Here is a 25,015-nt window from a genome sequence, read left to right on the forward strand (position 1 = left end):
CAAACACTACAGAGACCAAAGATGGGGGACACAAGGTGACCCCCACAACCCCCCCCCCAATTTTGGGGCGGGCTCAAGCCATAGGGTGACCCCAAAATCCTGGGGGTCCCCCCAGACCCAACTGCCCTCCCAAATCTCTGTTACCCCCAGCCTGGCTGGATTGTAGGGTCCGGCCTTACTGGCCCCTCTACAACTGCCCCCCCGAATGTGGGGGTGCAGAGCCCTCAGGGGGAGCCTGTTACACTACACAGAAGGTCCCCCCCGGGGGCTGCACTTTCACCCCTATTTATTCCTCTGCGTTTACATCGGGCCCCCTCAGAACAGGGCCCCCCCGCTGCTGCACCCTGCTAATTCCCCCCTTTTTGGGGGGTCCCCCTGCCATGTTTACAGCCCACCCACCCCCTCCCGCGCTCAGGGGGGACACGGGACTTTTCTATTTTTGCAAAATAAAGTTATGGAAATTTTGGGGGGGGATCATGAATTTGGGTGGGGGGCTGTAAAGGGGACTTGGGGGGAGAGGGGAACCTTGGGAAGCCCCCTGAGGTGAGGGGGCACCCCTGGGGTATGGGGTGGGGGGGAGGAGGCACCTGGGGTCCCTTCTTACTTAGAGAGTCCTCCAGGGACAAAGAGGCTACTTGAGGACCCCTCCCCAACTGGGAGGACCCCCCCAGAATAAGAGGGGGCTCCCCCTAGCTATAAGGAGGGGACACCTCTGTCCCCCTCCCCAGTTTAAATCCCCACAGTCCCAATGTAACCTCCCTTGACTTTGGCATGAGTGGGTTCTGGGGTCCCCCCTCACTCCCCCAAAGGACTTAAATTTGGGGTTAAAAAAAGCAAAAACCCAAGTTTTTATTTAAATAAACCCTAAAGGAGGAGGGAGGACACACAGTGGAGGGGGAAACTGGGGGGACACAGTGGAAAGGGGGGGACACAAAATTTGGGGACCCTTAGAAAAATCTACAGTTTAAAAGTGACCCCCCCCCCCACCCTCCGCCAGGGCTGCACCCCGCTTCCCCCCCCCCCATAGCAAAATAACTGTATTAAACCCTAAATCCCAACAAAACACCCCAAAAATGAAGCTGGGGGATGAGAGAGGGCTGGGAGCCCTCGCTGGTGGGGGGCCCTGGAGTCATCCCTGTCCCCCCCCTCACCTCTCCCAGCAGAATCCCCCAACCTCCCCCAGCACCCCAACCCTGCCAGAGCCCCCAAACTGCCCCCCCTGGGCCCCACAAATTTGGGGGAATGGGCTCAGCAGAGCCAAAGTCCTTCTTGAAGTGTCATGGGGGGAGGTCCCCAAAGTTTGGGCCCCTCCCAAAACTCCTGCAGGCCCAGGGGGTTCAGGCCATGAAAATGGGGGGGGGCAAACTCATCTCTCTTGCCCCTTGGAGCAGTCTGTGATGGGGGGACAGGGACCCCCCCAAAATGGGGGGAAGAGCAGGGCCCACCTCGTGGTCTTTGGGGGCTGCTCCTGCCCCCCTCACCCTGCCCCTGATCCGGGGCTTTTCCTTTCCCTTGGAGCAGGGTTTCCCCAGAAATGGGGTCCCCTTGCCCCCCCTTCCTCGCCCTCACCTAGGGCGCAGACCTCCCAGCATGGGGGGACATAGGCAGCACCCCAAAACTATGTGGAAGTAGGGGAAGCCCCCCCAAAATCTGAAGGAGTTCCAGAGGAAATGGGAAGTGCTGCTGAGTGTCCCACAGGATGCGCTGCTCAAGGTGGGGGGGGCCCAATTCCTTTTTTTTTCCTATTTTCCCAAAAAAAAAAGGGGGTGCACCCCCCCCCAAGCTGAGGCCCCCCCCAACATGTTCAGTTTTCCTCCTTTACCCAAAGAAGAGAGGGATTGATGCTGCTGTTCCCAGTGGGACCCTCCTACCTGTGCACAGGCATCCCAGGATTTCAGGCAGTTTGGGGGTTCCCAGTCTTTCCTAAGAGGGGGAGGGGTGGATTCAGGGCTATAACGATGGCCGGGGGGGCCACTTGAAGATTCCAGGAGGATTTTTGGGATCATAATCCAAGTTTTTAGGCCGGAGGGCAGGAACGATCCAAGTTTTTTCATGCTGGCAGCGCTTGCGTTCTTCCCCATCCTTAGAGGGGTGAGAAATCCAGGTGAGGCAGAGCATGGTGATGTGGGGGGGTGCAGGAAGAAACACCCCCCTCCCGCACCCCCTGAATTTCCCGGCATTCCCAGATTTTCACAGCAGGAGCTGCGAGTCGGGCGGGGTCTTGGTCTGGCAGCCTTGGCACATGCGCTTGTGTCGGAGCAGCCGGTCCGTGCGGGAGAAGCTCTGCGGGGACAAGGCAGGCTCAGGTCAGGCGGTGGCGCTGGGGATGCCCCGCCCGTTCCCACGGGAATTCTCCGGCAATACCTGCATGCAGCGCTCGCACTGGTACGGCTTCTCCCCGCTGTGCACGCGCTTGTGCCGCTCCAGGTGGTACTTCTGGATGAAGCGCATGTCGCACATGTCACACTCGAACGGCTTCTCCCCTGCAATTCCGGCCGGGAATTAGCGAGGGAAGGGCCGGGGGGACTGCTCATTAACGAGAGTTCATTAGCGGTGGAGGGAAGGGGTGGGGGGGCCGCTCATTAACGAGGGCTCATTACCGGTGTGGATGAGGATGTGCCGTTTGAGGTGGTAGCTGCTCCGGAAGGCGCCGAAACAGTGGTCGCAGATGAAGTTCTTGAGCTGGAAGGAGCCGTTTTGCTCGATCACCACCATCTGAAATGGGGGGGATTTGGGGGTTCAGAGCCGGGGGGACCCCCAGCAGCCCCCCCAAATCCCCCCCCCCGGCCGTCCTGCGCCTGCCGGAGTTTGGGAGATTGTCTTCCTCCTCCTCCTCCTCGTGCGGCGCGGCGGCAAACCTGGGATCCTCGGCGGGAGGAGCTCGGGGGTCCCTCGGCGCCGGGAACCCGCTTGCGGCGCTGCCGGGGGGGCGAGGGGGTGTCAGCGGCCCCCGAGATGGCCCCCGACCCCCCCGGACCCCAAAATCGAGGGGGGACCCCCCGCTGGGGGAGGGAACCTGCCTTTTTCATGGATTTCTTGGGGTTGGAGGCCTCAGGAGCATCATCGTCCTTGCGGGCACGGGGCTTGTCGGGGTCCTGGCGGAGGGACTGGGGGGGCAGGAATTGGGGTGGGGGTTGGAAAGGGGGCAGAAATTGGGAACAGGGCAGGAATTGGAGAGAGGGGATTGGGAAGAGGGGATTGAGGATCCAGGAATTGGCAGGGAGGTGTTTGGGAAGGGGTGATTGAGGGGCAGGAATTGGGATGGGGGGAAGGAATCAGGGGCATTTGGGAAAGGGAGGTGGAGGGAGCAGGGTTTGGCAAGGGGGCGGGAATTGGGGAGGATGGATTGGGCAAGCAGGAATTGGGGGACAGGAATAGGGATGGGGGCATTAGGGAGGGTAAATCGGGGCAGGAAATTGGGGAGGGGGGTTCAGGATGAGGAGGGAATGGAGAGGTTGGGGGATAATGGAATTGAAGGGGAAACAATGGAATTAGAGCAGGAAAATCCGAGGCAGGAAAAGACCAAATAAAAGAGGAAAAGACCAAATGAAGGAGAAAAAGTCCAATAAAAGAAAGCAAAGGGCAAGTGAAGAAGGAAGGAAAATCAAGGAAGGGTCGGAAATAGGAAATGAAAGGATGAAAAACTCAATTGAAGCAGAAAAAGGTCAAATGAGAAGTGGGAAAATGAAACTAAAGCAGGAAAACTAAAGGAGGAAAAAGCCAAATAAAGGCAGGAAAAAGCCAAATTAGAAGTGAAAAAGGTCAAGTAAAATATAGAAAAGGATGACTGAAGGGAGAGAACCTCAAATTTGAGGAGAAAAAATTCAGATTCAAGGAGGAAGAGGCAAATTAAAGCTGAAAAATGCCAAATTTGGGGCAGAATAGCCCAAATTAAAGCAGGAAAAAAAAAAGTTGGAAACCCCCACAAAAAGCCAGAAAATAAGAAATTAAACATAGAAAAAGCAAATTAAAAGTGGAAAGTTCCAGATTAAGTGCAGCAATACCCAAATTAAATGTGGGAAACTCCAAATGAAAGCAGGAAACCCCCAAATCAAAGGTGGGAAAAGCCAAACAAAGTGTGGAAATACAGAAATTAACGACGGAAACCCCCAAATTAAGTGCAAAAATACCCAAATTAAAGGTGGAAAACTCCAAATGAAAGCAGGAAACCCCCAAATCAAAGGTGGGAAACGCCAAAGTGTGGAAATACAGAAATTAAAGATGGAAACCCCTGAATTAAGTGCAAAAATACCCAAATTAAAGCAGGAAAGCACCAAATTAAAGGTGGGAAAAGCCAGACTGACGGCATAAACCCCCAAATGAAGGGCGAAATGCCCCAGTCAAAGGTGGGATCCCCCATGGAAGCTGCCAGATCCCAGTCCGTACCAGGAGGTCAGGGCTGGAGCCCCGTTCCCGGTTCCCGTCCGGTTTCCCGCCGGATTTGGGCATCATCTTCTTGCTGGCGACGGTGGGGACGAGGCAGACGCCCGAGAGCCCCTCGCAGGCCAGGAGACTCGCCTGGAACAGGGAGGGACCCCCAGGATCAGCCCCCAGCCCCTGAACACCCTGGAGGGATGGGTGGGGCAGCAGCCCCCAATTCTGGGCCCTGATGGGAGCTTTGGGATAATGTAGGGAAACTTTGGGATGATCACGAGGGAAAATTGGGAGAATCCTGGGGAAACTTTGGGATGATCACAAGGGAAAACTGGGAGAATCCTGGGGAAACTTTGGGATAAGCACAAGGGAAAATTGGGAGAATCCTGGGGAAACTTTGGGATAATCACAAGAGAAATTTGGAAGAATCCTGGGGAAACTTTGGGACGATCACAAGGGAAAATTGGGATGATCGCGAGGGAAGTTCCGGGGAAACTTTGGGATGATGTCAAGGGAAGTTTGAGATAATCTGGGGAAGCTTTGGGGATGATGGCAGGGGAAATTTGGGATGATCCCAGAATAGTTCTGGGAAGATCCCAAAGTGGAACACAAGGGGTTGAACCCTCTTCTTTCAGCCCAATGAGGATTTAAGATCAAATGGGAAAATTCAAGGGAATTATGCAGAAACTTTGGAATAATCCTGTGAAGAGGTGAGATAAACTCATGGCAAAATGGGAAGACCCCAAAATTGGGAATGGAGGAGGATGAACCCCCTTTTTTGAGGCCTGTTGGCACCTAAGAGTTAATGGGAAACAAGGGGATAATCCCAGGGAAAAAAATGGGGAATTATGGGGAAAATCTGGGGTAATTCCTGAATAATTCTGTTAAGAGCCCCAGAGAAGGAGGGTTTGGGGAGGCTGAACCCCAAATTTGAGGCCTGACAGGACCTAAAGGCTACCAGGGAAATCCTGGAGAAAACTGGGATAATCACAAGGAAAATTCAGGATAAATATAAGGAAATTTTGAGAGAACACCAAGGATAACTGGGATAATCCTGGGGTAACTCTAGGAAGACCCCAGGGTGCGTTTGGGGTTGGAAAATCTTCTTCCAGCCTAGAGAGGATCTAATGGATAACAGGAAATTTCAAGATAATCCTGGGGAAAATTTGGATTATCCCATGGAAAACTGGGACAATTCCAGCAGAAACTGGGAGAATTCAGGAATAATGCTGGAAAAACCTCAAAAGTGGGGAGGGAAAGGTGGGGGGAGGCAAAACCACCCCCAAACCATCAACTGAATGACTGACCTGCCTTTATTGGGGCCCTAAAGGCTACTGAGGAAATTTGGGAAATTCTGGGGAAAACTGGGATAATCAGGGGAAAAATTTGGGATAATACTGTGGAAGTTTGGGAAGAGTCCACGTGTGGAGGGGCAGCCTGAACCTCCTTTTTTGAGGCCTCGCAGGCCCTCAGGGCTAAGGGAAAAATTCGGGGTATTTCTGGGGAAAATCAGGATAATCTTGAGGAAAACAGGGATAATCCTGTGATATGCCCTGAAGCAGGATGGGGGGATGGGGAGGCACCCCCCACCCTGGCGCAGGGGGAGGGAAGCTCCAGCTCTCTCCCCTCTTCTTTCCCTTTTCCCGTTTTTTGGGGCCGTTGTTCCCCCAAATTCCTGGGCCTGGGGGTGTCAGGATGCAGGGGGTGGGGGCTCATTACCTGAGCCATGCTGTGGGAGCCTTTGGCCTTACTTCTCGCCCAGGTAAAGCTCGTTTGGGGTAAGAAAAGGTGGGATCAGTAAATTTTTATGGATTTTTGGGCGGGCTCCAGTACCCGCCACGGCGCCGCCATTCCTTCTTCTCCTCCTCCTCCTCTTCCTCCTCTTCCTCCTCCTGAAGGGGCCACTGGGGCAGGAAGGGGGGGGAGACAGGGCCGGGCTTGCCCCCAAATTCGGGACCCCCCGAGTTGGGCGGGTGCTGGATCTGCAGGGACGGAGCTGAATCCAGAGGGATCCGCCTGGGGGAACAGCAGGAAAAGGGGTCAGAGGGGGGACAGGGGGGAGACAGAGAGGGGACAGAGAGGGGACAGAGAAAGGCCTGAAGAGGACCTCGGGGTGGGAGCCACGGGGGGAACAGGGACACCCTGCGAGGAATGTGGGTGGGTGTCCCAGGTCAGGGTGGCACTGGGGGCGAAATTCCTGAAACAGGGGGCGTCCCAAGGGAAGGGGGAAAATGGGGATCCCTGGGGAGCGGGGGGTGGGCGTGGGGACGGTTCCGGGGGATCCTGAGGGTGTCTGTAACCTGCGGGGGGTGACACAGGAGAGGATCACTAAATCTCGGGGAGGGGAAGGGCACGGAGGGGGTGGGACACACCCGGGAGACCCCGGGGACAGCAGGGCAGAGATACCGGGGGGGGGTCATGCCGGGAGGGGCCGCACCGGGGATCGGGGCCGCCTCTCTCGTTAGGGACCTCCCCCCAAACCCTCCCCATCCCCCTCCCACCCCGAGCCCGTTCCCCTCCCCCCATCCCCCGTGGGAAAGGCCCCCCGGTGCCCGGCGCAGTCCGGGCGGCCCTGAGGGTGCCGGGTAGTCTCGCAGGGGGTGTCACGGGGGGGTCCATCCGTACCTGCCGCGGCCCCTCCGCGCTCCGACCGCCCGAGCCCGGCCCCGCCGCCCCCCCGCCGCCGCCACCCGGAACCGGAAGCCCCCGCCCCCGCCGCCGCTTCCAGGGCGCCCAGAACGCCTGGCGGAAGTGCGGGCTACCGTGCGCATGCGCAGAGCGGCGGCGTGACGGCGAGTACTGCGCCGCCATAATGGGGGAGTCACCATGGCAACGCCGCGTCCTGGACCCCTCCGAGAGCCACCGACCCTGCCCAGGGGACCCACCCGGGGAGGTGATCGACCCCCCGTCGATCCCCCCGACTCACCGCGAGTGTGACCCACTAATGCCCGAACCCCCGGTCGCGGGACCGACTCCTTCCCACCCGCCAATCCTCCGCCGGCGCCACGCCCCGCGGCCCTCACTCGCGACAAACCCTTGGGGACCGCCTACTACAGCCCGGTTTGGGGACCCCCCTCACTCCCACCGCTTCCCTTGGGGTGTCCCCCGTAACTCCTTTTGGGGGCTGGTACGCCCCATTCCCCTGCCCCACTTTTTGCCCCCGCCTCACCCCCTCGGGGGCGGTACTGCCTCTCCCCGTGGCAGTACCGCCCCCAGTATCGCGTCTGGGAAATGAGCGCGATACTGGAAATGGAGCACTGGGATTTGGGATACACTGGAAATGAAGGGCACTGGGAATGGGTGTGGGGACAGCAAACACTGGTGGGGGAACACACTGCAAGTAATGGGGGGACACTAGGGACAGGTGGGCTGTACACTGGGGACAGGGGGGACAATGAGAATAAGTTTGGGGACCCTGGGAATGGGTGGGGGCCACACTGGGAATGGGTTGTGGGGACACTGGGAGTGGGAGGTCATATGGGGTCACCACTCTTCCCACAGATCCGGGGGCACAGTCCTAACCCTTCCCCCCTGTCCCCAGAACCCTCCGGGGCTCCTTCCTGAGTTCTGGACTTTGCTCCTTGCCCCCGGCGACGTGACCAGAGGAAAATTCCATCCTGGGGAGGGAAGAGAGAGGAGCTGGGAAAGCCTGATCCAAGAGAGCCTGATCCCAGGAAAAGTTTCTTCTGGCAGCACCTAATTTGAGGATCACCTGGTCCCAGGATCATCTAATCCCAGGGGACGCTGTTCCTGGCAGCAGCTGATCTTGGAAAATTGCAGCTGGCAGAGGTGAGAGGAGAGGTGAATCCAGAGAGCCTGATGCCCAGAGAAACCCATCCTGGGAACACCTAAGGTTGTGATCATCCTGTTACAGAACTACCTAATTCCAGAAGAACATCATTCTGGAATCGCCGTATCCCAGGAGAATTTCATCCTGAGAGAGCCTTATTCCAGGAGCACCTCATTGCAGGGGGAAGCTCAGTCTGGGATCACCTTATCCCAGGAGATCCTTGTCCCGGGATCACTTTATCCCAAGATTATCTCCTTCCAGGAGAAGCTCATCCTGGGATCCCCCACTCCTGCCACCTGCTGCCAATTCCAGGGTCCCTCCCGCTGCACTTCGGGGTCTCCCTGTGTTCTCCTGCCATGGCTGAGCCCTCTGGGGCTGGGGACAGCATCCCATTGGAATGTCCTGGCCTGGACACGGCCGCTGGGGAGGAATTCCTGCAGGAAGTGTTCCAGATCCTGCTGGAGGAGGGCGTGCGGAAGAGCACAGATGTGACACAGAAGGTTGGGACACTGGGGCACTCGGGAGGGAGGGTCCCCAGTCCCATTGCATCCTATTCCCGTTTCCAGTACCGTTCTCAATCCCAATCCTGTTTCTGTCCCCACAGGTAGGTGACTGGAAGGAGCCCCCTGGGAGGGGATGGGGTTCCCGATTGGTCCCTATTGTTTGTCCTGTTCCCAGGCATTCCCTGCCTCAGTCCCTATCCCATTCTCATTCCCAGTCATTCCCAATCCTATTCCCAGTCATTCCCAGGCGTGTGACTGGAAGCAGACATAGAAGGGGGTGTGGGTCACAATATTGCTCCTTCCCAGTCCTATTCCCATTCTGAAACCCAGTTCCAGTCCCATTCCCAATCCTGTTCCTAATACACGTCCCACTTCCAGTCCTGTTCCAACAGCTAGTCCCATTCTCAGTCCCATTCTCAGTCCCATTCCCAGTCCCCTTCCCAATCTTATACAGGACTGGGAGTGGCACTGGGGTTGGGAATGAGAGTAAGTCCCAGTTGCAGTCTCATTCTCATTTCCAGTCTTATTCCGCATCTTGTTTCCATTTCTAGTCCTATTTGGAGTCCCACTTCCAGCCCCATTGTCATTCCCATTCCCCATTCTGTTCGCAGTTCTGGTGTGAGTCTCATTCCCATTCTGGTTTCTGGTTCCATTCCCATTCCCATTCTGGTTCCTGGTTCCAGTCCCATTCCCATTCTCAACATCATTCCCAGCCCATTCTCCCTGCGGTTCCCAGTCTCGTTCCCAGTCATTCCCAGTGCTTTCCCAGGTGTGTGAGTGGAAGGAGCCGCAGGAGCTGCGGGACCTGCTGGATCTGGAGCTGCGGAGCGACGGGGAGGGGCGGGAGCGGCTCCTGCAGCGCTGCCGGGATGTGCTGCGCTTCAGCGTCCGCACCGGTGCGCTCCCAGTACACAGCAGTGCACACCAGTACAGCCCCAGGGCAGGCCCAGTGCCTCCCAGCTTAGCCCTGCACAAACTGCGTTGGGCACGGCAGCTCTCACTTCGGCCCAGTGGTTCTCAGTGTGGCCCCCTGGTGCCTCCCAGTGTCAAACATTGTGGCCCCTGCCATGTTCCCCTCCATGTCCCCTCAATCTTCTGTGTCTCGCGTGACTGCCCCCCTGCCCCAATTTCCCCCTGCATCCACACCCTGACCCTCCCCATGTACCCCTGACTCCCTTCAAGCCCCTTCTGTTCCCTCCCTACCCACCCCCAATCCTTTCTGTCCCCCCATGCTCCATGTCCCTCCTGTGTCTCCCCTGATTCCCCTATATCCCCCCTGCCCACCCATTTCCTCACACCCCCTCATTCTGCCATCCATACCCTCCTCCTGTTCCCCACTCTCCTTCTGACCCTGCCATCACTCCTTTGAACCTCCCAGGTCCTTCCCTTATCTTCCTGTGTCCCACCCTCCACGTGCCATCCCAAACTCACTCATGTTCCCCCCCATTTCCCCCTATCCCCTCCCATATCTCATTCTGTCCCTCACCCATGTCCTCCCCTGACCAACCTCTGTCCCCAACATGTTCCCCCAGGTCATCCCCGGTTCTTCAACCAGCTTTTCTCAGGGCTGGACCACCACGCCCTGGCTGGCCGGTTCCTCACCGAGACCCTCAACACGAGCCCGTGAGGCCCCGACACTCCCAAAGGGGAGCTGGCGCGTGGGGACACCCCTCAAAAACCTGCCATGACCCTCCCCTGCCCCAGATCCACCTGCAAAGAGCCCCTGGTGCTGATGGAGGGGGAGGTGCTGGCAGGAGGATTTTGGGCTGCTCAAGGTTGGAGGGAGAGTTTTGGGTGTGTTGAGGAGCCCAGATGAGAAAGGACCTGCCAAAACCCTGTGCTGACTGCCCTGATCTAGCCCCCAGTGTTGGTGCTGATGGAGGGGGGCTTCTGGGGGGAGGGTTTTGGGGTGCTGAGGCTCTGGGGAAGTTGTTTGGGGTTCTGAGGTTTCAGGAGGAGGGGAGCCCCCCCGACTGCTGCTGGGCCCTTCCAGGTACACATACGAAGTGGCCCCAGTGCTGGTGCTGATGGAGGAGCAGGTCCTGGCCAAGCTCCGGGAGCTCGTGGGGTGGAGCAGCGGCGATGGCATCTTCGCTCCCGGTATTCCGGACCCTTCCCGAGGGGTATCCCTGTCCCCCCTCTGCCCCTGGCAGCCTGTCCATGGTGCCCTGGGGGTGAAACGGAGGTCCCTGTCCTGGGCAGGGGGCTCTATGTCCAACATGTTGGCCATGAACGTGGCACGATTCCGGCGTTTCCCGGAGAGCCGCAGCAGAGGGAACTGGGACCTGCCTCGCCTGGGCCTGTTTGCATCCCAGGAGGTGGGACTGGGGGCTCGAGGTCACCCCAAAACCTAATCCTCAGAATCATCCCAATTCTAATCCATTGGGTCATTCCAAACACTATTCCTGTGGTCACCCCAAAACCTGATTCCTGGAGTCATCCAAATGTGGTCCCCTGAGGTCACACTAAACCTGATTCCCTGGGTCACTCCAAATCTCATCCCTGGGACCGCCAAAAAAACATGATCCAGGGGCTCACCTGGGGTCATCCCAAAACCTGATCCTGGTGTCACCCCAAAGCTGATCCTTGGAGGTTGCCCTAAACCTGATCCATGGGGTCACTCCAAAACCTGGTGTCACTGAAGTTACCCCAAAACCTGGCCCGTGGGGTCACCCCAAGTCTGGTCCCTGAGATTACCCAAAATCTGGGGTTACCCCCAGTCTGGTCACTGAGGTGACCCCAGATCTGATTCCTGGGGCCCCCCAATCCCGGTCTTGTTTTCCTGCCCAGAGCCATTACTCCATCCTAAAAGGAGCTGCTCTCCTGGGAATTGGCACCGACAATGTTCACCTGGTGCGGACAGATGAGAGGTGGGTGCTGGGAGGTCCCGAGGGACCCCAGGTCAGGGGATTCCTGCATGTATCCATCCCTATCCCTTCCCTTCAGGGGGAAGATGATCCCGGAAGAGCTGGAGAAGGAGATCCAGAGAGTGAAAGCTGAGGTCAGGAGAGGCCGCACACCTCAAAGGCCCTCAAACCCCCAATGCCTCTGCAGTATCCCCAGCGGCCTTCCCAGTGTTCCCAAAGCTCCCTCAAAGTCTGTGTGTCCCCCTCTAAGTCCCCAAAGCCTCTCCAGTGTTCCCAAAGCCATTCCCATGTCCACAAACCACCCTCCATGTCCCCCAATGTCTCCTCAAATCTCCCCAATGTCCCCCCAAAAACCCTGAATGTCTTCCAATGTCCCCCCACTGTCTCTTCAATTCTTCAATGCATCCAATGTCCCCTGTCCTCCCCAGACCTCCTGCCCTCCCTTAGTCACTTGCCTGTCTGCCCCAAATCCCTCTGTAGCCCATTTCCAGCACCCCCAATGTCCCCCTGTATCCTCCAGCCCCCCACAGCTTTCCTCCTGAGCCCCCTCAAAGTCCCCCCAGATGCCCACCCAGGGCTCAGAGCCCGTTCTGTTTCTCTGCCACCAACTTGGCCACCTTTGACTCCCTGTGCTCTCCTGCCCTCTACCCCCTTCCATGCCCCCAGCACCCTCCAATACCCCCAGACCCCTCCCTAATCCCCCCCAGGGCTCGGAGCCCCTCTTTGTGTGTGCCACGAGTGGCACCACTGTCCTGGGCGCCTTCGACCCGCTGGACGCCATCGCCGACGTCTGTGCCCGCCACGGGCTGTGGCTGCATGTGGACGTGAGTTCGGGGTGCTTGGCTGGGGGGGGCTTGGGGGTCCCCCTGTGCGTGCTGATCCCCCTTTTCCTGCAGGCAGCATGGGGGGGCAGCGCCCTCCTGTCCCCCCGACTCCGTCATCTCCTTGCCGGCATCCACAGGTGTGTCCCTCCCCCTACCCCTGCAAAAGATTCCCACCTGCCCTCTGAGCTTTTGGGGATACCCTTTTTCCCCAGAGGGCCCCCCCAAACTCTGCTGTTCCCCCCCACCAGAGCTGACTCAGTGACCTGGAACCCCCACAAGCTGTTGATGGTGGGGTTGCAGTGCTCGGCATTCCTGCTCCGTGACAGCTCCGTAGGTGCCCCCCATCCTGAATTTGTGCCCCTAGGATGCCTCCTGGGCCCCCTCATTAATTTTGGTGCCCCCTGCCCATCCCAGGGGCTCCTGCAGCGCTGCCATGGCGTGGGGGCCTCGTACCTGTTCCAGCGGGACAAGTTCTACGACGTGTCCCTGGACACAGGGGACAAGAGCCCCCAGTGCGGCCGCCGCGCCGACGGCCTCAAGCTCTGGATCCTCTGGAAAGCCGTGGGGACCCGGGGGCTGGCACAGCGTGTGGAGCGGGCGTTCGCTGCCTCTCGGTGAGCCCCAGGATCAGGGGGAACCCTCCACCCTCCCAAACTTGGCTTCACCCCTTTGCCCTCCCCAGGTATCTGTTGGAGCAGGTGAAGAGGAGGGAGGGATTCCAGCTGGTGATGGAGGTAAGGGTGATGGTGGAATGGAGGATGGGGGATATGGACACCTAAGAGTCCTGGAGGTTGGAATGCCACAGGTTTAAATCATCCTGGAGCTTTAACTGCCTGGGGGTTAATCCCAAAGGTTTGAATCCCCAAAGTTTAAATTCCAGAGTTTTCAATCCCAGAGGCTGAAATCTCAGAGGTTTGAATTGCCCCAGAAGTTTAAGTCTTGGAGGTTTAAATCCCTGAGGACAAATCCCAGAGGTTTGAATCCCAGAATCTGAAATCCTGGAGTTTGGAATTCCACAGATTTAAATCATCCCAGGGGTTGAAATCCCAGAGGTTGAAATCCTGGAGTTTTATCATCCTGGAAGTTTCCATTTTGGAGGTTTAAATCCTGGAGGATTAAATCCCGCAGGTTCCAACCCCAGACAATTAAATACACATGGCTGAATTCCTGGAAGTGCAAATCCCTATCAGATTCTGGGAATTGGGTGAATGGTCATGATCTCCTTCCTCTTCCTCTTCCTGCAGCCGGAATTTATCAACCTCTGCTTCTGGTTCATCCCACCCAGCCTGCGGGGCCAGGAGAACTCCCCGCAATTCTGGGACAAACTGGGAAAGGTGAGCCCAGAATTCCAAACTCCCCCCACCACCAACACCTTCCAAATGCCCAGAAATCACCCAAAAAGAAAAACAAAATTCTCCTGAAATGGTGTTTCCCCTAGGTGGCCCCAGCCATCAAGGAAAAGATGATCCGGAGGGGCTCCATGATGGTGGGATACCAACCCCAAGGATCCCACGTCAACTTCTTCCGGCAGATTATCACCAATCCTGCTGTCACCCGCCAGGACCTGGACTTCTTCCTGGATGAGATACAGGAATTGGGATGGGATCTGTGAGCAGTCCCAAAAACCCCAGTGAAAGACCCCAAAACCTTCCCCCCATCCCTGAGGAAGAGGGGCAGAGCCTTGATTTCCTCCCCTCATCCCAAATTGGAAATGACCCCAAAACTCCACACTCATGGAATAAAACTCCATTTAATGGTCTTGATCTGATAGAAATTTGATATAACCCCAACCTCAAAATAGGGTTTGGTGTGTAGGGGGTCTCATAATTCCCCTGGAAGCTCCAGAGGAGGTTGTGGATTCTGGGATCAGCATGTAGTGGCCTTGGGACTCTCCTGACATTCCCATGGCTTCTTGAAGTTCCAGAGGCTGGAATTTGTCGGGAAGAGGATCTGTTAGCACGCAAAAAACTCTTGGGAAAGCACTGCAAAACCTGCTGCGTCCATCCCTGAGGAAGTGGAGCAGAGCCTGGACTTCCTTCTGGGATCTTTAAATCAGGAGTAAAGATGGATGTTCTCGGCACTTGATCTTAAAAACTCAGCACTCATGGAATAAAAGAGCATTTAATGGTCTCAATTTTATATGAATTTGATATCACACTCCCCTCCCCCAGAACGGGAGTTTGGGGGCCCCTCAATTCCCCTGGAGGCTCCGGAGGAAGTTGAGGATTTCAGGATCAAGATGGGCATCCTCAAGGCAGGCTAGGAGCTGGGACGCCGTGGCTTCCTCTCGCTGACGCCGCTGCCAATCCCGCAGCATCTCAAAACTTCTCATAGCGGCATTGTTCGGATTTTCCTCCTGGATCTGGTCCAGCCGGCTCTGCTCCAGCCCTAGATGCAGAATTCCCACCTCCTGCCACTCTTTTCCCAATCTTTTGGCGACTCTCAACAAATCCTTCTCTGTCAAGCGTCGGGGATTCACGGTTGGAGCTGGAATCCCTCCAGGATGCTGTCCTGAAGTGGGATCCCCGGTCCCGTTGGGGGTGTCCCTATTAGGTTCCCTGGGGTTTCCCTCCGGGATTCGCTCTTCCAGGGGCAGCTGGAAGCGCTGGATGAGGTCGGAGCGGCCAATCTGCTGCAGGATCCTGGCGATCTCACGCAGGGAATTCCCCGGGAAGCGCTGGAGGAGGATCAGGCACAACTCGGGGCGCGATGCCTGGAGCACAAGCCCGTCAGGAATTTTGCTTCCCAGTAGATACTTCAGCTTCTGGAATTGTTCTTCCGAGAGCGCCTGGTGCACCTCCAGCAGCGTTGCCCGCTCGTCTCTCGCCATCGGGGCAGAAAATCCCACAGGGAAATGGGGTCACTGCTGGGACACGAGGGCTGGGCTAGAGGTATCACCACGCAGCCCACAGAGTGGCGGACAAAGGGGCCACCCCTGGGCCCAAAAATTCGGGGTGTGGTTGAAAAGGGGCCACCCTGTGCTCCATAAATTGGGGGTAGATGAGTCACCGCCCACCCCGAGGGCTTTCCTGGTGCCCCCGTTGTCCCCTCTAGGGGGACGCTAAGGGCTGAACCCTGCCAGCGTCCCCCTAGAGCACCCCACCCTGCCCTGGGCCCGAGACCGCCGAGTCTCCCCCCAGTGGCCCCTCAACCCTGGGGCTGGACCCCCAGTGTCACCCAATGGCCCCACTCCTTCCTGGCTCCTCCCGATGTCCCCGCCGTGTGCCAGGTGCCCTTTCTTCCGGGTCCCTACGATCTCGCGGCGCCCTCGGTTCTTCCCTAGCCCGGATTCGCACCGTTCTCTCCCTCAAGCCTCTCGTTCTCCCCCCGCCACCGCCCCGCTCTCACCGCGCTCTGTTCCCGCCGCCGCCCCGCTCTCACCGCGCTCTGTTCCCGCCACAGCCCCGCTCTCACCGCGCTCTGTTCCCGCCACCTTTGTTCCGTATGCGAGGAGCGGAAGCGTGGCCTCCAGTCCCGCCAGCAGTTGCCGCGGCAACGGAGCGCGGCCGCTTTGAGCGGACGGGGCGCGTCCTGCCCGGGGCGCGTTCTGCCCGGGGGTGGCCTGGGGCCGTCCCGAGCGGAGTCCGCAGCGTCGTTTGGGCGCTCCGGGGCGGTTCAGGGGTGCTGGGAGTGAGTTTTGGACCCAATGTCCAGCCCCCAGTGCCCCAAGTGCTTCCATTATCTTTCAATAATCCTCCATCTCCCCCAGTGCGTCAGTCACTTTCAGTACCACCAGTAACATCCAATCCCTCAAACCCCCAGTATCCTCCAGTTCCCCAGTCTCTCCCGTAAACCCCCAGTCCCCTGGTACGCCCAGACCCCCAAGTCTTTCCAATGGTCCAGTTCCCCCAGTATTCTCCAGCCCCTCCATTCCCCCAGTTCCCCCCAGTAACCCTGAGTAAGCCTTCAGTAGTCCCTGCAATTCCTTAGTCCCTCCAGTATCCCCCAACTCACCCCAGTCCACCGCAGTCCTCCAGCACCCTCCAGTGGTCCCCAGGCGCACTAGTATCCCCCCAATTCCCCATTTTCCCCAGCTCCCCAGTCTGCCCAGTATTCCCCAGTTCCCCCCAGTTCCCACAGAATCCCCCAATTCCCCATTCTCTCCATTATCCCTGACACCCCAGTGTCCACCAGGCTCCGCAGTCACCCCAGTGTATCCCAATCCCCCCAGTCAGTAGCCGCCATATCCCCCTGTATCCCCCATAGCCCCCAGCGCCCCCAGAGTGTCCCCCCAGTGTCTCCCCCAGCCAGGCTGACCCCTGGCCACCCCTCTCCCCAAGTCCATCCGTCCATCCTACCACCTATGGTGGGAGGGTCCTTATTGTTCCTCCCTTTTTTTTTTTTTTTTTTTTTTTTTGTGGGGGGCGGGCTCCCTCCCGAGGGCGGGTTTGGTGGGGGGGGTCGCCCTGGGCGGATTTGGGGGTGTCGGAGGCCTCCCCCCCCCCAGCACGCTACGGCACTGGCGGCCGCGCGGGAGCGCTTCCCTTCGCCCGGCCTCGTCCGGTGCCCCTGAACCCCCCGTGCTCCCCAACAGCGGTGAGTGCCACCGGGGACATCCCCCCCAAACGGAGAGTGGGCACTTCCCCTCGCCCCCGCCGTGTCCTTTCTTTTTTCCGCTTCCCCTTCCGAGAGCTCACTCGCGATTGCTGAGTTGTGGGAGGAGGGGCGAGAGATACAGGGGTTCCTCCGTGGGGGAATGGGAGGGGCTGTGGGGTGGGACGAGGGCAGTGCCATCATGTCACTGTGTGTGTGACCCCAGCGTCAGGAGGGGCACGGAGGGGCTTCGGGCAGAACGACCCCTCCCTTGGGGGCGGCAGCGGCCCCCCCGTGGGGTGTCCTCGGGTCACCCCAGTTCTCTCCCTGCCCCTCTCTCCCCCCCGGCAGGGTCCTTCCGTCCAGGGGACGGCGGCAATGGACACTGAGGGGGTGGGGGGAGGGCTCCCCTAGACCCCCCTGGCCCCACGGATCCCCGGAAAACCGCACTGCTCGAGGCCCCCCCACAGATGAGACCTCTCCACCTCCTGCCAAAGAGGCCTCTGGCCACGGTAAGAGGTTCTGAGGGGGCCTCCTGGAATGGTGAAGGGGGGTGGGTGCTTTTTCTGGGCTCCCTTAGGGACGTGCATTGGGGGAGACCCTGCCCTTGTGGTACAGGGAGACCTCAAACCTCAGGGAGGGACCCGGGTCTCGGGCGGTCCCAGGGATGGAGGGGGGGTTGTGGTCCCATGGTGTGGAGGGACCCCGATGCCAGAGTATGGAGGTGACCCCATCCCAGGGTAAGGGAATCTTGGGAATGTTGGGGGGGCCCATTCCCATGGCACAGGGGTACCTCAATTCCAGGGTAAGGGGGGACAGAGATGTGACAGTATCCTGCATCCATTCTGTGGGGGTACCCCAGTTCCAAGGTATTCCCCTTTTCCATGCCCCAGGATACAGGGGTGTCACATTCCTGTGGCCTGGGAGTACGCCAGTTCCAGGGTCTGGGAGTGCTCCAGGGATGCGAGGATGTCCCAGTTCCATGGAATGGGGTACCCTGATCCTGGAGTTTGGGGGTTCCTCAATCCCAGGATATGGGAATCTCAGGAATGTGGGGTTGGTTTGGGGTGCCCTGTTCCCATGGTATGATGGTGTCCTGATCCCACAGCCCAGGGAGCCACAGTCCTGAGGTGCAGCGATGTCTCATTCCCATGGAATGGGGGTGTCCCAGGGTTGGGGTACAGGGATGTCCTATTCACATGGAATGGGGTACCCTAATCCCAGGGCATGGGGCTGCCCTGATCCCAGGATATGGCAGGGTTAAAGGTCACACAATCCCAGAGTTAAAGGTCAGTATCACCTGATTTGAGGGTGCAGGGTTCTAATCTCATGGCATGGGAATGCCCTAATATTGGGATGCAGGGATGTCCCAATCCCATGGGATGGGAGTGTCCTGATTTTGGGGTGTGAGAATGTCCTAGTCTCACATATCGGGATGTCCCAGTGTTGGGGTGCAAGGTTACCCCAAACCCATGGCATGAGGGTGTTCTGATTTTTGGGGTACAGGGGATTTTTCTGGGTACCCCAAGTTCATCCCTGTTTTCCAGAGGGATTTTGTCTGTTCCAGTCCCTGTCCCCCCTTGCACCCCAATCCCAGATCCTTGTCTATGTGCAGTGGGGAGCTGGGGGAAGTGAACTCTGGCTTTGGAATATGATAGGGATAGGGGTAGGAAAGGGGAGGGAGGAGGTGGCAACCGGGATGGGGAAGAGGGAAAAGGGATGCAGAAGGCTCAGAGGAGGTGGAGAAGGGGAAGAGGGGATGGAGAATGTGAAGAGGGGATGCAGCAGATAAGGAAAAGTAAAGGGAAAAGAGGATGGGAAAATGCTCAGAGGAGCTGGAGAAAGGTGAGAAAGAGGATGGGGAAAGGACAGTGGGAATAGAGCAGGTACAAATAGGATGGAGAATGTGGGAAAGGAATGGAAAAGGGGAAGAGAGGATGGAAAATGGAAAGAAGGATGAAGGTACCAGTGGGACCAAGCTGAGACAGAGGGCCTGGAGCAGGTGCCAGTTGGAAAGGGCAGGTGTCCTTGGGATGGAGCAGGCGGCTGGGGGCCCCAGCTCCTGTCCTTGCCCTACCGGTGCCCGCCCTCCTCTTACACAGCCCATCCTGGCCTGGCCCGGCAATGTCGGAAGCCCCCCAGGCCCCCTGTGGGGGGACCAAGTCCCCTGAAGGAGCTGCTGAGGCCAGAAGGGGCCGGGCTGCACCCCACTATCTGCGGGGAATGTGGGAAGGGCTTCAGCTGGAGCTCGGGCCTGGCACGGCACGGCATCACCCTCACTGGGGCGCGACCGTTCACCTGCAGCGCCTGCGGGAAGGGCTTCAGCCAGAATTCCAACCTGGCCACGCACCGGTGCATCCACGCCGGGGAGAAGCCCTTTGGCTGCTGGGACTGCGGGAAGCGCTGCGGGGAGAGCTCGGCACTGGTGCAGCACTGGCGGATGCACACCTGGGAGCGGCCGTACACATGCAGGGAATGCAGGAAGAGCTTCAGCGTCAGCTCCAACCTGTGGCAACACTACCGTACCCATGGCCGAGAGCGACTCCACCTCTGCCCTGAGTGCGGGAACTTTCTGGAACCCTGGCCAGCTCTGGAGGCACCGCAGGGGGCATGGGTACAGTGACACCTGGAGGGGTGTCAGGACACCTGGATGCGTTGGGACACATGAATGGGGATAGGGCCATTGTAATGGGGACGCTACCATGAGGATAGGGTGGAGGGGATGGGATGGGAACAAGGATGGAGATGTGTTGGTTTGGCGCAGCCTGGTTTTTGGGGGGGGGGCAGGTGGTGCCACAGGTGTGGCTTCTCTGAGAAGTGTCTGGAAGCTTCCACCATATCCAATCTGATGGCTGTGAAGATGGACGTGCTGCTGGCCCAATTAGAGAGGTTGGTAACACCTCTGTGATGACATATTTAAGCAGAAAATCAAAACCGTGTTTGCACGTTTTTTTCCTGGGGTGGCAAAGCCCTGCTGCCGGGGCCATCCTCGTGCAGCCTGCAGCAATGCGCTGCAGCCACCGCCATCTCAGCAAGGCCTGCGGCGAGCCTTGCCTGCCTGGCTGCCCCGAGCCAGCTGCACTGCCGGTGGAAAGGGCAGGGACAGTGGCAGCAGTGTCCCCATCCCAGCACCCCGCATGAGGAGAGGCATTAAACAGCGCCAGCACCGCGGCGGCCGCCACTGCCCTGCAATGGCAGCAGGGCTGTATGGCCAGCAGTGGAAGCACAACGAGCAGCTCCCTGATGCAGAACCTAGACCAAATCAACATAGTGCTGCATGATCCTGCAGGAATCTTTGGACTGGTTCAACTTGTCGGCACTGGTACTGGGATTTGGGGTAGACTGGAAATGAAGGGCACTGGGAATGGGTGTGGGGACACAGGACATGGGGGACACCAAACACTGGTGGGGGAACACACTGCAAGTAATGGGGGGACACTAGGGACAGGTGGGCTGTACACTGGGGACAGGGGGGACAATGAGAATAAGTTTGGGGACCCTGGGAATGGGTGGGGGCCAGACTGGGAATGGGTTGTGGGGACACTGGGAGTGGGAGGTCATATGGGGTCACCACTCTTCCCACAGATCCGGGGGCACAGTCCTAACCCTTCCCCCCTTTCCCCAGAACCCTCCAGGGCTCCTTCCTGAGTTCTGGACTTTGCTCCTTGCCCCCGGCGACGTGACCAGAGGAAAATTCCATCCTGGGGAGGGAAGAGAGAGGAGCTGGGAAAGCCTGATCCAGGAGAGCCTGATCCCAGGAAAAGTTTCTTCTGGCAGCACCTAATTCGAGGATCACCTGGACCCAGGATCATCTAATCCCAGGGGACGCTGTTCCTGGCAGCAGCTGATCTTGGAAAATTGCAGCTGGCAGAGGTGAGAGGAGAGGTGAATCCAGAGAGCCTGATGCCCAGAGAAACCCATCCTGGGAACACCTAAGGTTGTGATCATCCTGTTACAGAACTACCTAATTCCAGAAGAACATCATTCTGGAATCGCCGTATCCCAGGAGAATTTCATCCTGAGAGAGCCTTATTCCAGGAGCACCTCATCGCAGGGGGAAGCTCAGTCTGGGATCACCTTATCCCAGGAGATCCTTGTCCCGGGATCACTTTATCCCAAGATTATCTCCTTCCAGGAGAAGCTCATCCTGGGATCCCCCACTCCTGCCACCTGCTGCCAATTCCAGGGTCCCTCCCACTGCACTTCGGGGTCTCCCTGTGTTCTCCTGCCATGGCTGAGCCCTCTGGGGCTGGGGACAGCATCCCATTGGAATGTCCTGGCCTGGACACGGCCGCTGGGGAGGAATTCCTGCAGGAAGTGTTCCAGATCCTGCTGGAGGAGGGCGTGCGGAAGAGCACAGATGTGACACAGAAGGTTGGGACACTGGGGCACTCGGGAGGGAGGGTCCCCAGTCCCATTGCATCCTATTCCCGTTTACAGTACTGTTCTCAATCCCAATCCTGTTCCTGTCCCCACAGGTAGGTGACTGGAAGGAGCCCCCTGGGAGGGGATGGGGTTCCCGATTTGTCCCTATTGCTTGTCCTGTTCCCAGGCATTCCCTGTCCCAGTCCCTATCCCATTCTCATTCCCAGTCATTCCCAATCCTATTCCCAGTCATTCCCAGGCATGTGACTGGAAGCAGACATAGAAGGGGGTGAGGGTCACAATATTGCTGCTTTCCCAGTCCTATTCCCATTCTGAAAGCCAGTTCCAGTCCCATTCCCAATCCTGTTCCTAATACAAGTCCCGCTTCCAGCCCTGTTCCAACAGCTAGTTCCATTCCCAATCCCATTCTCAGTCCCATTCCCAGTCCTGTTCCCATTCCGAGTCCCCTTCCCAATCTTATACTCGGAACAGGACTGGGAGTGGCACTGAGGTTGGGAATGAGAGTAAGTCCCAGTTGCAGTCTCATTCTCATTTCCAGTCTTATTCCCCATCTTGTTTCCATTTCTAGTCCTATTTGGAGTCCCACTTCCAGCCCCATTGTCATTCCCATTCCCCATTCTGTTTGCAGTTCTGGTGCCAGACCCATTCCCATTCTGGTTCCTGGTGCCAGTCTCATTCCCATTCTGGTACCAGTCCCAGTCCCATTCCCATTCTGGTTCCTGGTTCCAGTCCCATTCCCATTCTCAACATCATTCCCAGCCCATTCTCCCTGAGGTTCCCAGTCTCGTTCCCAGTCATTCCCAGTGCTTTCCCAGGTGTGTGAGTGGAAGGAGCCGCAGGAGCTGCGGGACCTGCTGGATCTGGAGCTGCGGAGCGACGGGGAGGGGCGGGAGCGGCTCCTGCAGCGCTGCCGGGATGTGCTGCGCTTCAGCGTCCGCACCGGTGCGCTCCCAGTACACACCAGTGCACACCAGTACAGCCCCAGGGCAGGCCCAGTGCCTCCCAGCTTAGCCCTGCACAAAGTGCGTTTGGCACGGCAGCTCTCACTTCGGCCCAGTGGTTCTCAGTGTGGCCCCTGGTGCCTCCCAGTGTCAAACATTGTGGCCCTTGCCATGTTCCCCTCCATGCCCCCCTGTTATAAATGGTGTTCAATTTGTGTTGAATTTGGGCTGGGTTGGAATTGCTGTTTTGGGGTGATTTGATGGGTGTTTGTTGTGGGTCCTGGGGAGGGGAGGTCCAGGGTTTGGTGGGGGTGATAAGTGAAGGGAAACGGGAGGTGAATGGACAGGGGACTTGACCAATCATTCGATGCCTCAAGAAAATGATTGGTCCAAAATGAATATCAACAAGGACCAATGAGAACACCGGAAAACGACCAATCAACACGTGGATCCTTCTGAGGGACCTACTTTTGGGGGAGAACCCAGCGTGTTTGGGGCACGTTGTTATCTTTGGGTTGTTGCATGGGAGTTTGGTCTTATGTATACTCCTGTTCTCTGTAGTTTGTTTGTTTGTTTTAAAAAACGAGAGTTTTTTTCCTTCTCAAAATCTGGCCTCGTTCGAATTTATAACATCTTTTGGGGACTCGTCAGGGATACCTCATGCCCCAAACTGGTCCGGGGTTCTTCAGGACCTGGGAGATACGTCCAGCCAACTCTTTTGGCTGCCTGAGATTGAACTACGTCGGACTGCAGGAAGGGATTGCTGCCTATACCCAAGGCTGCAGAGGACACAACAATCCAAAAAGGTGAGAGCCCTCCGAGAGGTAGTGGGGGTCACACTGCCTCTGAGCGGGCAGGTGGGGTTTAAGGTGCGAGGGGGTGCGAAGTGAATGTGTGTGATTGAGGCGGGGCTGCAAGCGCAGACTCCCGAAGCAAGTGTGTGGGGGAAGCGAGTGTTGCAGTCGTCGAGTGCGTGTACCTCCAGGGACACCTAGAGTAGGGGAGATGAGGAGTACCCTCCTCTAGCCACCCTTGTCTGCTCAGGCTCCCATTCCTCCAGTGAGTGGAGGCTCCAAGGGGTGATCTGGGCCCTTGGCCCTGAGAGGAGGGTGTTAGTGGGCTGGACTGCCCAGAGTAAGGGGCAAAAGCTCTGACCACTAGCCCAAATCACCTGGAGGGTTGTTCCGCAGAGACAGAGCAGGGGAGTCTAGTCTCTGAGCAACTAGGACCTTAGCGGCGGGAGAAAAACTCCTATACAGAGACTGCCAGAGAAAGTAGCCACTGTATAGGGGAGTGCCCATTTCTGAGACAGGGGAAGGGGAGGGTGCCCAACCTAAGCGAGTAAGGGAGCCCTCGAGCTAGGATCCCATTGGGGGGGTTGCAGAGGGGGACAGACTCAGGACCCTGAGCTGGGATCCCATCAGGGGGTCATAGGGGTAACTGAGGGGCCTAAACTTCACAGGTGCAGTGACCCTCAGGGGGCAGGTGGGCCGCCAACTAGGGCCCTTTCAGCCACTAGGGCTGAAGGGGATGTTAGAACCTGTCTAAGCTAGGGAAAAATTCGAGAGGCAGAGCCTCTCCGGTGGAAGCCCTTTGTACATGAGTTGTCAAAATCTCTGCAGAGTGAGGTTTGGAGGTGAGGACAAGCTGAAAGTCCTCCGACTGCTACTCAGGGGGAGCAAGTATAAAACCCCGCTGTGGCCATTTTGTATTTGGTTGAGCGGTGGTTCGTTTCACTGTTGCCATTTTGTCTTTTGTTGAGCAAGTGGCTCGCTGTGGTCATTTGGTATTCTGGTGAGCAGGTGGTTTGTTTCAGAGTGGCCACTTTGTCTTCTGTTGAGTAAGTGGCTCACTGTATCTATTTTATATTTGGTTGAGTAACTGGTTGTAAGTTGCTTCATTTCTTGTAATAGTCAGCTAAGACAATAGCTATTACATTTCTTTTTGGAATTAATTTGGACATTTCACTATTCTTAGGTTATAAATGTTCATTTCAATTGACATTTTTATTCCGAAACCCTTGTTAAACCGCCATATTTATTTTGTTTCCCATACTAAATATTTCTTTGAGTCACCATTTTTTTGTTTTGTTTCCCACCAAAGCCACCACATTTATTTCGTTTCCCATGTCAAACATTTCTTTAAAAGTTGCCATCTTTGTCTTGTCTCTCACGATAAGGAACTTTTTAAAGTAACCGTTATTAATACATTTTCCACAATAATTAATATTTATTTTCTCTTCCTCATTAATAACTAATACTTATCCCTTATTAAAAAATTAAAATAAATAAATAAATTCAAATAAATAATTAACAAAATAATATTTTTTTAAAAAAATTATAATTGGCTACCAATTGCTAGTTGAAAATGGGACACTGTGCTGGAAAAAGTGCCAGCAGGAAGAGAAAAGGGAAGGAAGTTTTTAAGTAAATATGTCCTAGTAGTCCTTTAAGTGAACTTTTAATAAATTGGGATACTAATGAGGGAATGAAGGTTCTAGATAAAATAAAAATAATGAGATACTGTACAGAAATATGGCCTAAAGAGAGTATTGGTGAAGGACCTGTCCTGGTACGGGGCAAAAGAAAGATGGCTATGTACAGCTTTAAATAGATATGTCAATATCTGGGTAGAACCTTGCGAGGAAGAGATTAGTTATGCTAAATGTTGGTTAGAAAGGGAGAAACAGGAAGAGGAAATAAAAGGATATAAAGTATCCAGAGAAGAAGAAAAAGAAGAAACTAAGCTACCAGAAAGGAGGTGGGATCCTTTAGACCATCTTCCTCTGCCTCCCCCT

At 56.8% G+C, this 25,015-nt stretch overlaps 3 protein-coding genes and 1 long non-coding RNA gene across 23 annotated transcripts; 2 read left to right on the forward strand and 2 right to left on the reverse strand.

Annotated features, from left to right (window-relative positions):
* Positions 1 to 824: 824 nt before the first annotated feature.
* Positions 825 to 7,220, reverse strand: ZNF740 (zinc finger protein 740). Of its 3 annotated transcripts, none has more exons than XM_074530675.1 (8): positions 7,000 to 7,220; positions 6,208 to 6,390; positions 4,387 to 4,518; positions 3,021 to 3,107; positions 2,799 to 2,918; positions 2,601 to 2,715; positions 2,365 to 2,483; positions 825 to 2,283 (listed from the first exon to the last, which is right to left on the reverse strand). In XM_074530675.1, exons 1-8 carry the CDS (start codon positions 7,183 to 7,185, stop codon positions 2,191 to 2,193), a joined length of 1,035 nt encoding a protein of 344 aa, XP_074386776.1. In that variant the 5' UTR covers positions 7,186 to 7,220; the 3' UTR covers positions 825 to 2,190. The 3 variants fall into 3 exon arrangements, with proteins under 3 accessions (XP_074386776.1, XP_074386777.1, XP_074386778.1); XM_074530676.1 differs by having other exon boundaries at positions 2,859 to 2,918; positions 7,000 to 7,200; XM_074530677.1 differs by lacking the exon at positions 2,799 to 2,918 and having other exon boundaries at positions 7,000 to 7,201.
* Positions 7,126 to 14,311, forward strand: CSAD (cysteine sulfinic acid decarboxylase). Of its 8 annotated transcripts, none has more exons than XM_074530658.1 (16): positions 7,126 to 7,267; positions 7,916 to 8,163; positions 8,249 to 8,664; positions 9,437 to 9,563; positions 10,200 to 10,290; positions 10,661 to 10,767; positions 10,870 to 10,985; positions 11,458 to 11,537; positions 11,614 to 11,668; positions 12,242 to 12,358; positions 12,431 to 12,495; positions 12,607 to 12,688; positions 12,773 to 12,972; positions 13,041 to 13,092; positions 13,603 to 13,692; positions 13,797 to 14,311. In XM_074530658.1, the coding sequence occupies exons 3-16, from the start codon at positions 8,521 to 8,523 to the stop codon at positions 13,968 to 13,970; spliced, it is 1,500 nt and encodes a 499-aa protein (XP_074386759.1). In that variant the 5' UTR covers positions 7,126 to 7,267; positions 7,916 to 8,163; positions 8,249 to 8,520; the 3' UTR covers positions 13,971 to 14,311. The 8 variants fall into 8 exon arrangements, with proteins under 8 accessions (XP_074386759.1, XP_074386763.1, XP_074386766.1 ...); XM_074530662.1 differs by having other exon boundaries at positions 8,426 to 8,664; XM_074530659.1 differs by having other exon boundaries at positions 7,207 to 7,501.
* Positions 14,090 to 16,191, reverse strand: LOC141726186 (uncharacterized). Of its 8 annotated transcripts, none has more exons than XM_074530684.1 (2): positions 15,792 to 16,191; positions 14,090 to 15,224 (listed from the first exon to the last, which is right to left on the reverse strand). In XM_074530684.1, the coding sequence occupies exon 2, from the start codon at positions 15,186 to 15,188 to the stop codon at positions 14,550 to 14,552; it is 639 nt and encodes a 212-aa protein (XP_074386785.1). In that variant the 5' UTR covers positions 15,189 to 15,224; positions 15,792 to 16,191; the 3' UTR covers positions 14,090 to 14,549. The 8 variants fall into 8 exon arrangements, with proteins under 8 accessions (XP_074386785.1, XP_074386783.1, XP_074386787.1 ...); XM_074530682.1 differs by having other exon boundaries at positions 14,090 to 15,221; positions 15,773 to 16,191; XM_074530686.1 differs by having other exon boundaries at positions 15,773 to 16,191.
* A 536-nt stretch (positions 16,192 to 16,727) lies between these two features.
* Positions 16,728 to 22,826, forward strand: LOC141726188 (uncharacterized). 4 transcript variants are annotated; one of them, XR_012577537.1, is made up of 6 exons: positions 16,728 to 16,894; positions 17,243 to 17,403; positions 19,196 to 20,213; positions 20,517 to 20,764; positions 20,850 to 21,265; positions 22,093 to 22,826. It is a non-coding gene; the product is annotated as an uncharacterized LOC141726188 (long non-coding RNA). The 4 variants fall into 4 exon arrangements; XR_012577539.1 differs by having other exon boundaries at positions 19,196 to 19,505; positions 20,477 to 20,764; positions 22,093 to 22,823; XR_012577538.1 differs by having other exon boundaries at positions 19,196 to 19,505; positions 22,093 to 22,822.
* Positions 22,827 to 25,015: the final 2,189 nt, after the last annotated feature.

The sequence above is a fragment of the Zonotrichia albicollis genome, chromosome 33, assembly GCF_047830755.1.
Source record: "Zonotrichia albicollis isolate bZonAlb1 chromosome 33, bZonAlb1.hap1, whole genome shotgun sequence".
NCBI classification, from domain to species: domain Eukaryota; kingdom Metazoa; phylum Chordata; class Aves; order Passeriformes; family Passerellidae; genus Zonotrichia; species Zonotrichia albicollis.

Excerpts from the sequence above, each read along its gene's own strand:
- ZNF740 (XM_074530675.1), bottom strand. The coding sequence starts at position 7,185 with ATGGCGGCGCAGTACTCGCCGTCACGCCGCCGCTCTGCGCATGCGCAC. Across the intron at positions 2,484-2,600 it reads GCACATCCTCATCCACACCG|GGGAGAAGCCGTTCGAGTGT; the intron begins GTAATGAGCCCT and ends CCGGAATTGCAG. Across the intron at positions 2,284-2,364 it reads AGTGCGAGCGCTGCATGCAG|AGCTTCTCCCGCACGGACCG; the intron begins GTATTGCCGGAG and ends TTGTCCCCGCAG.
- CSAD (XM_074530658.1), top strand. The coding sequence starts at position 8,521 with ATGGCTGAGCCCTCTGGGGCTGGGGACAGCATCCCATTGGAATGTCCT. Across the intron at positions 8,665-9,436 it reads GCACAGATGTGACACAGAAG|GTGTGTGAGTGGAAGGAGCC; the intron begins GTTGGGACACTG and ends GTGCTTTCCCAG. Across the intron at positions 11,669-12,241 it reads TCCAGAGAGTGAAAGCTGAG|GGCTCGGAGCCCCTCTTTGT; the intron begins GTCAGGAGAGGC and ends AATCCCCCCCAG.
- LOC141726186 (XM_074530684.1), bottom strand. The coding sequence starts at position 15,188 with ATGGCGAGAGACGAGCGGGCAACGCTGCTGGAGGTGCACCAGGCGCTC.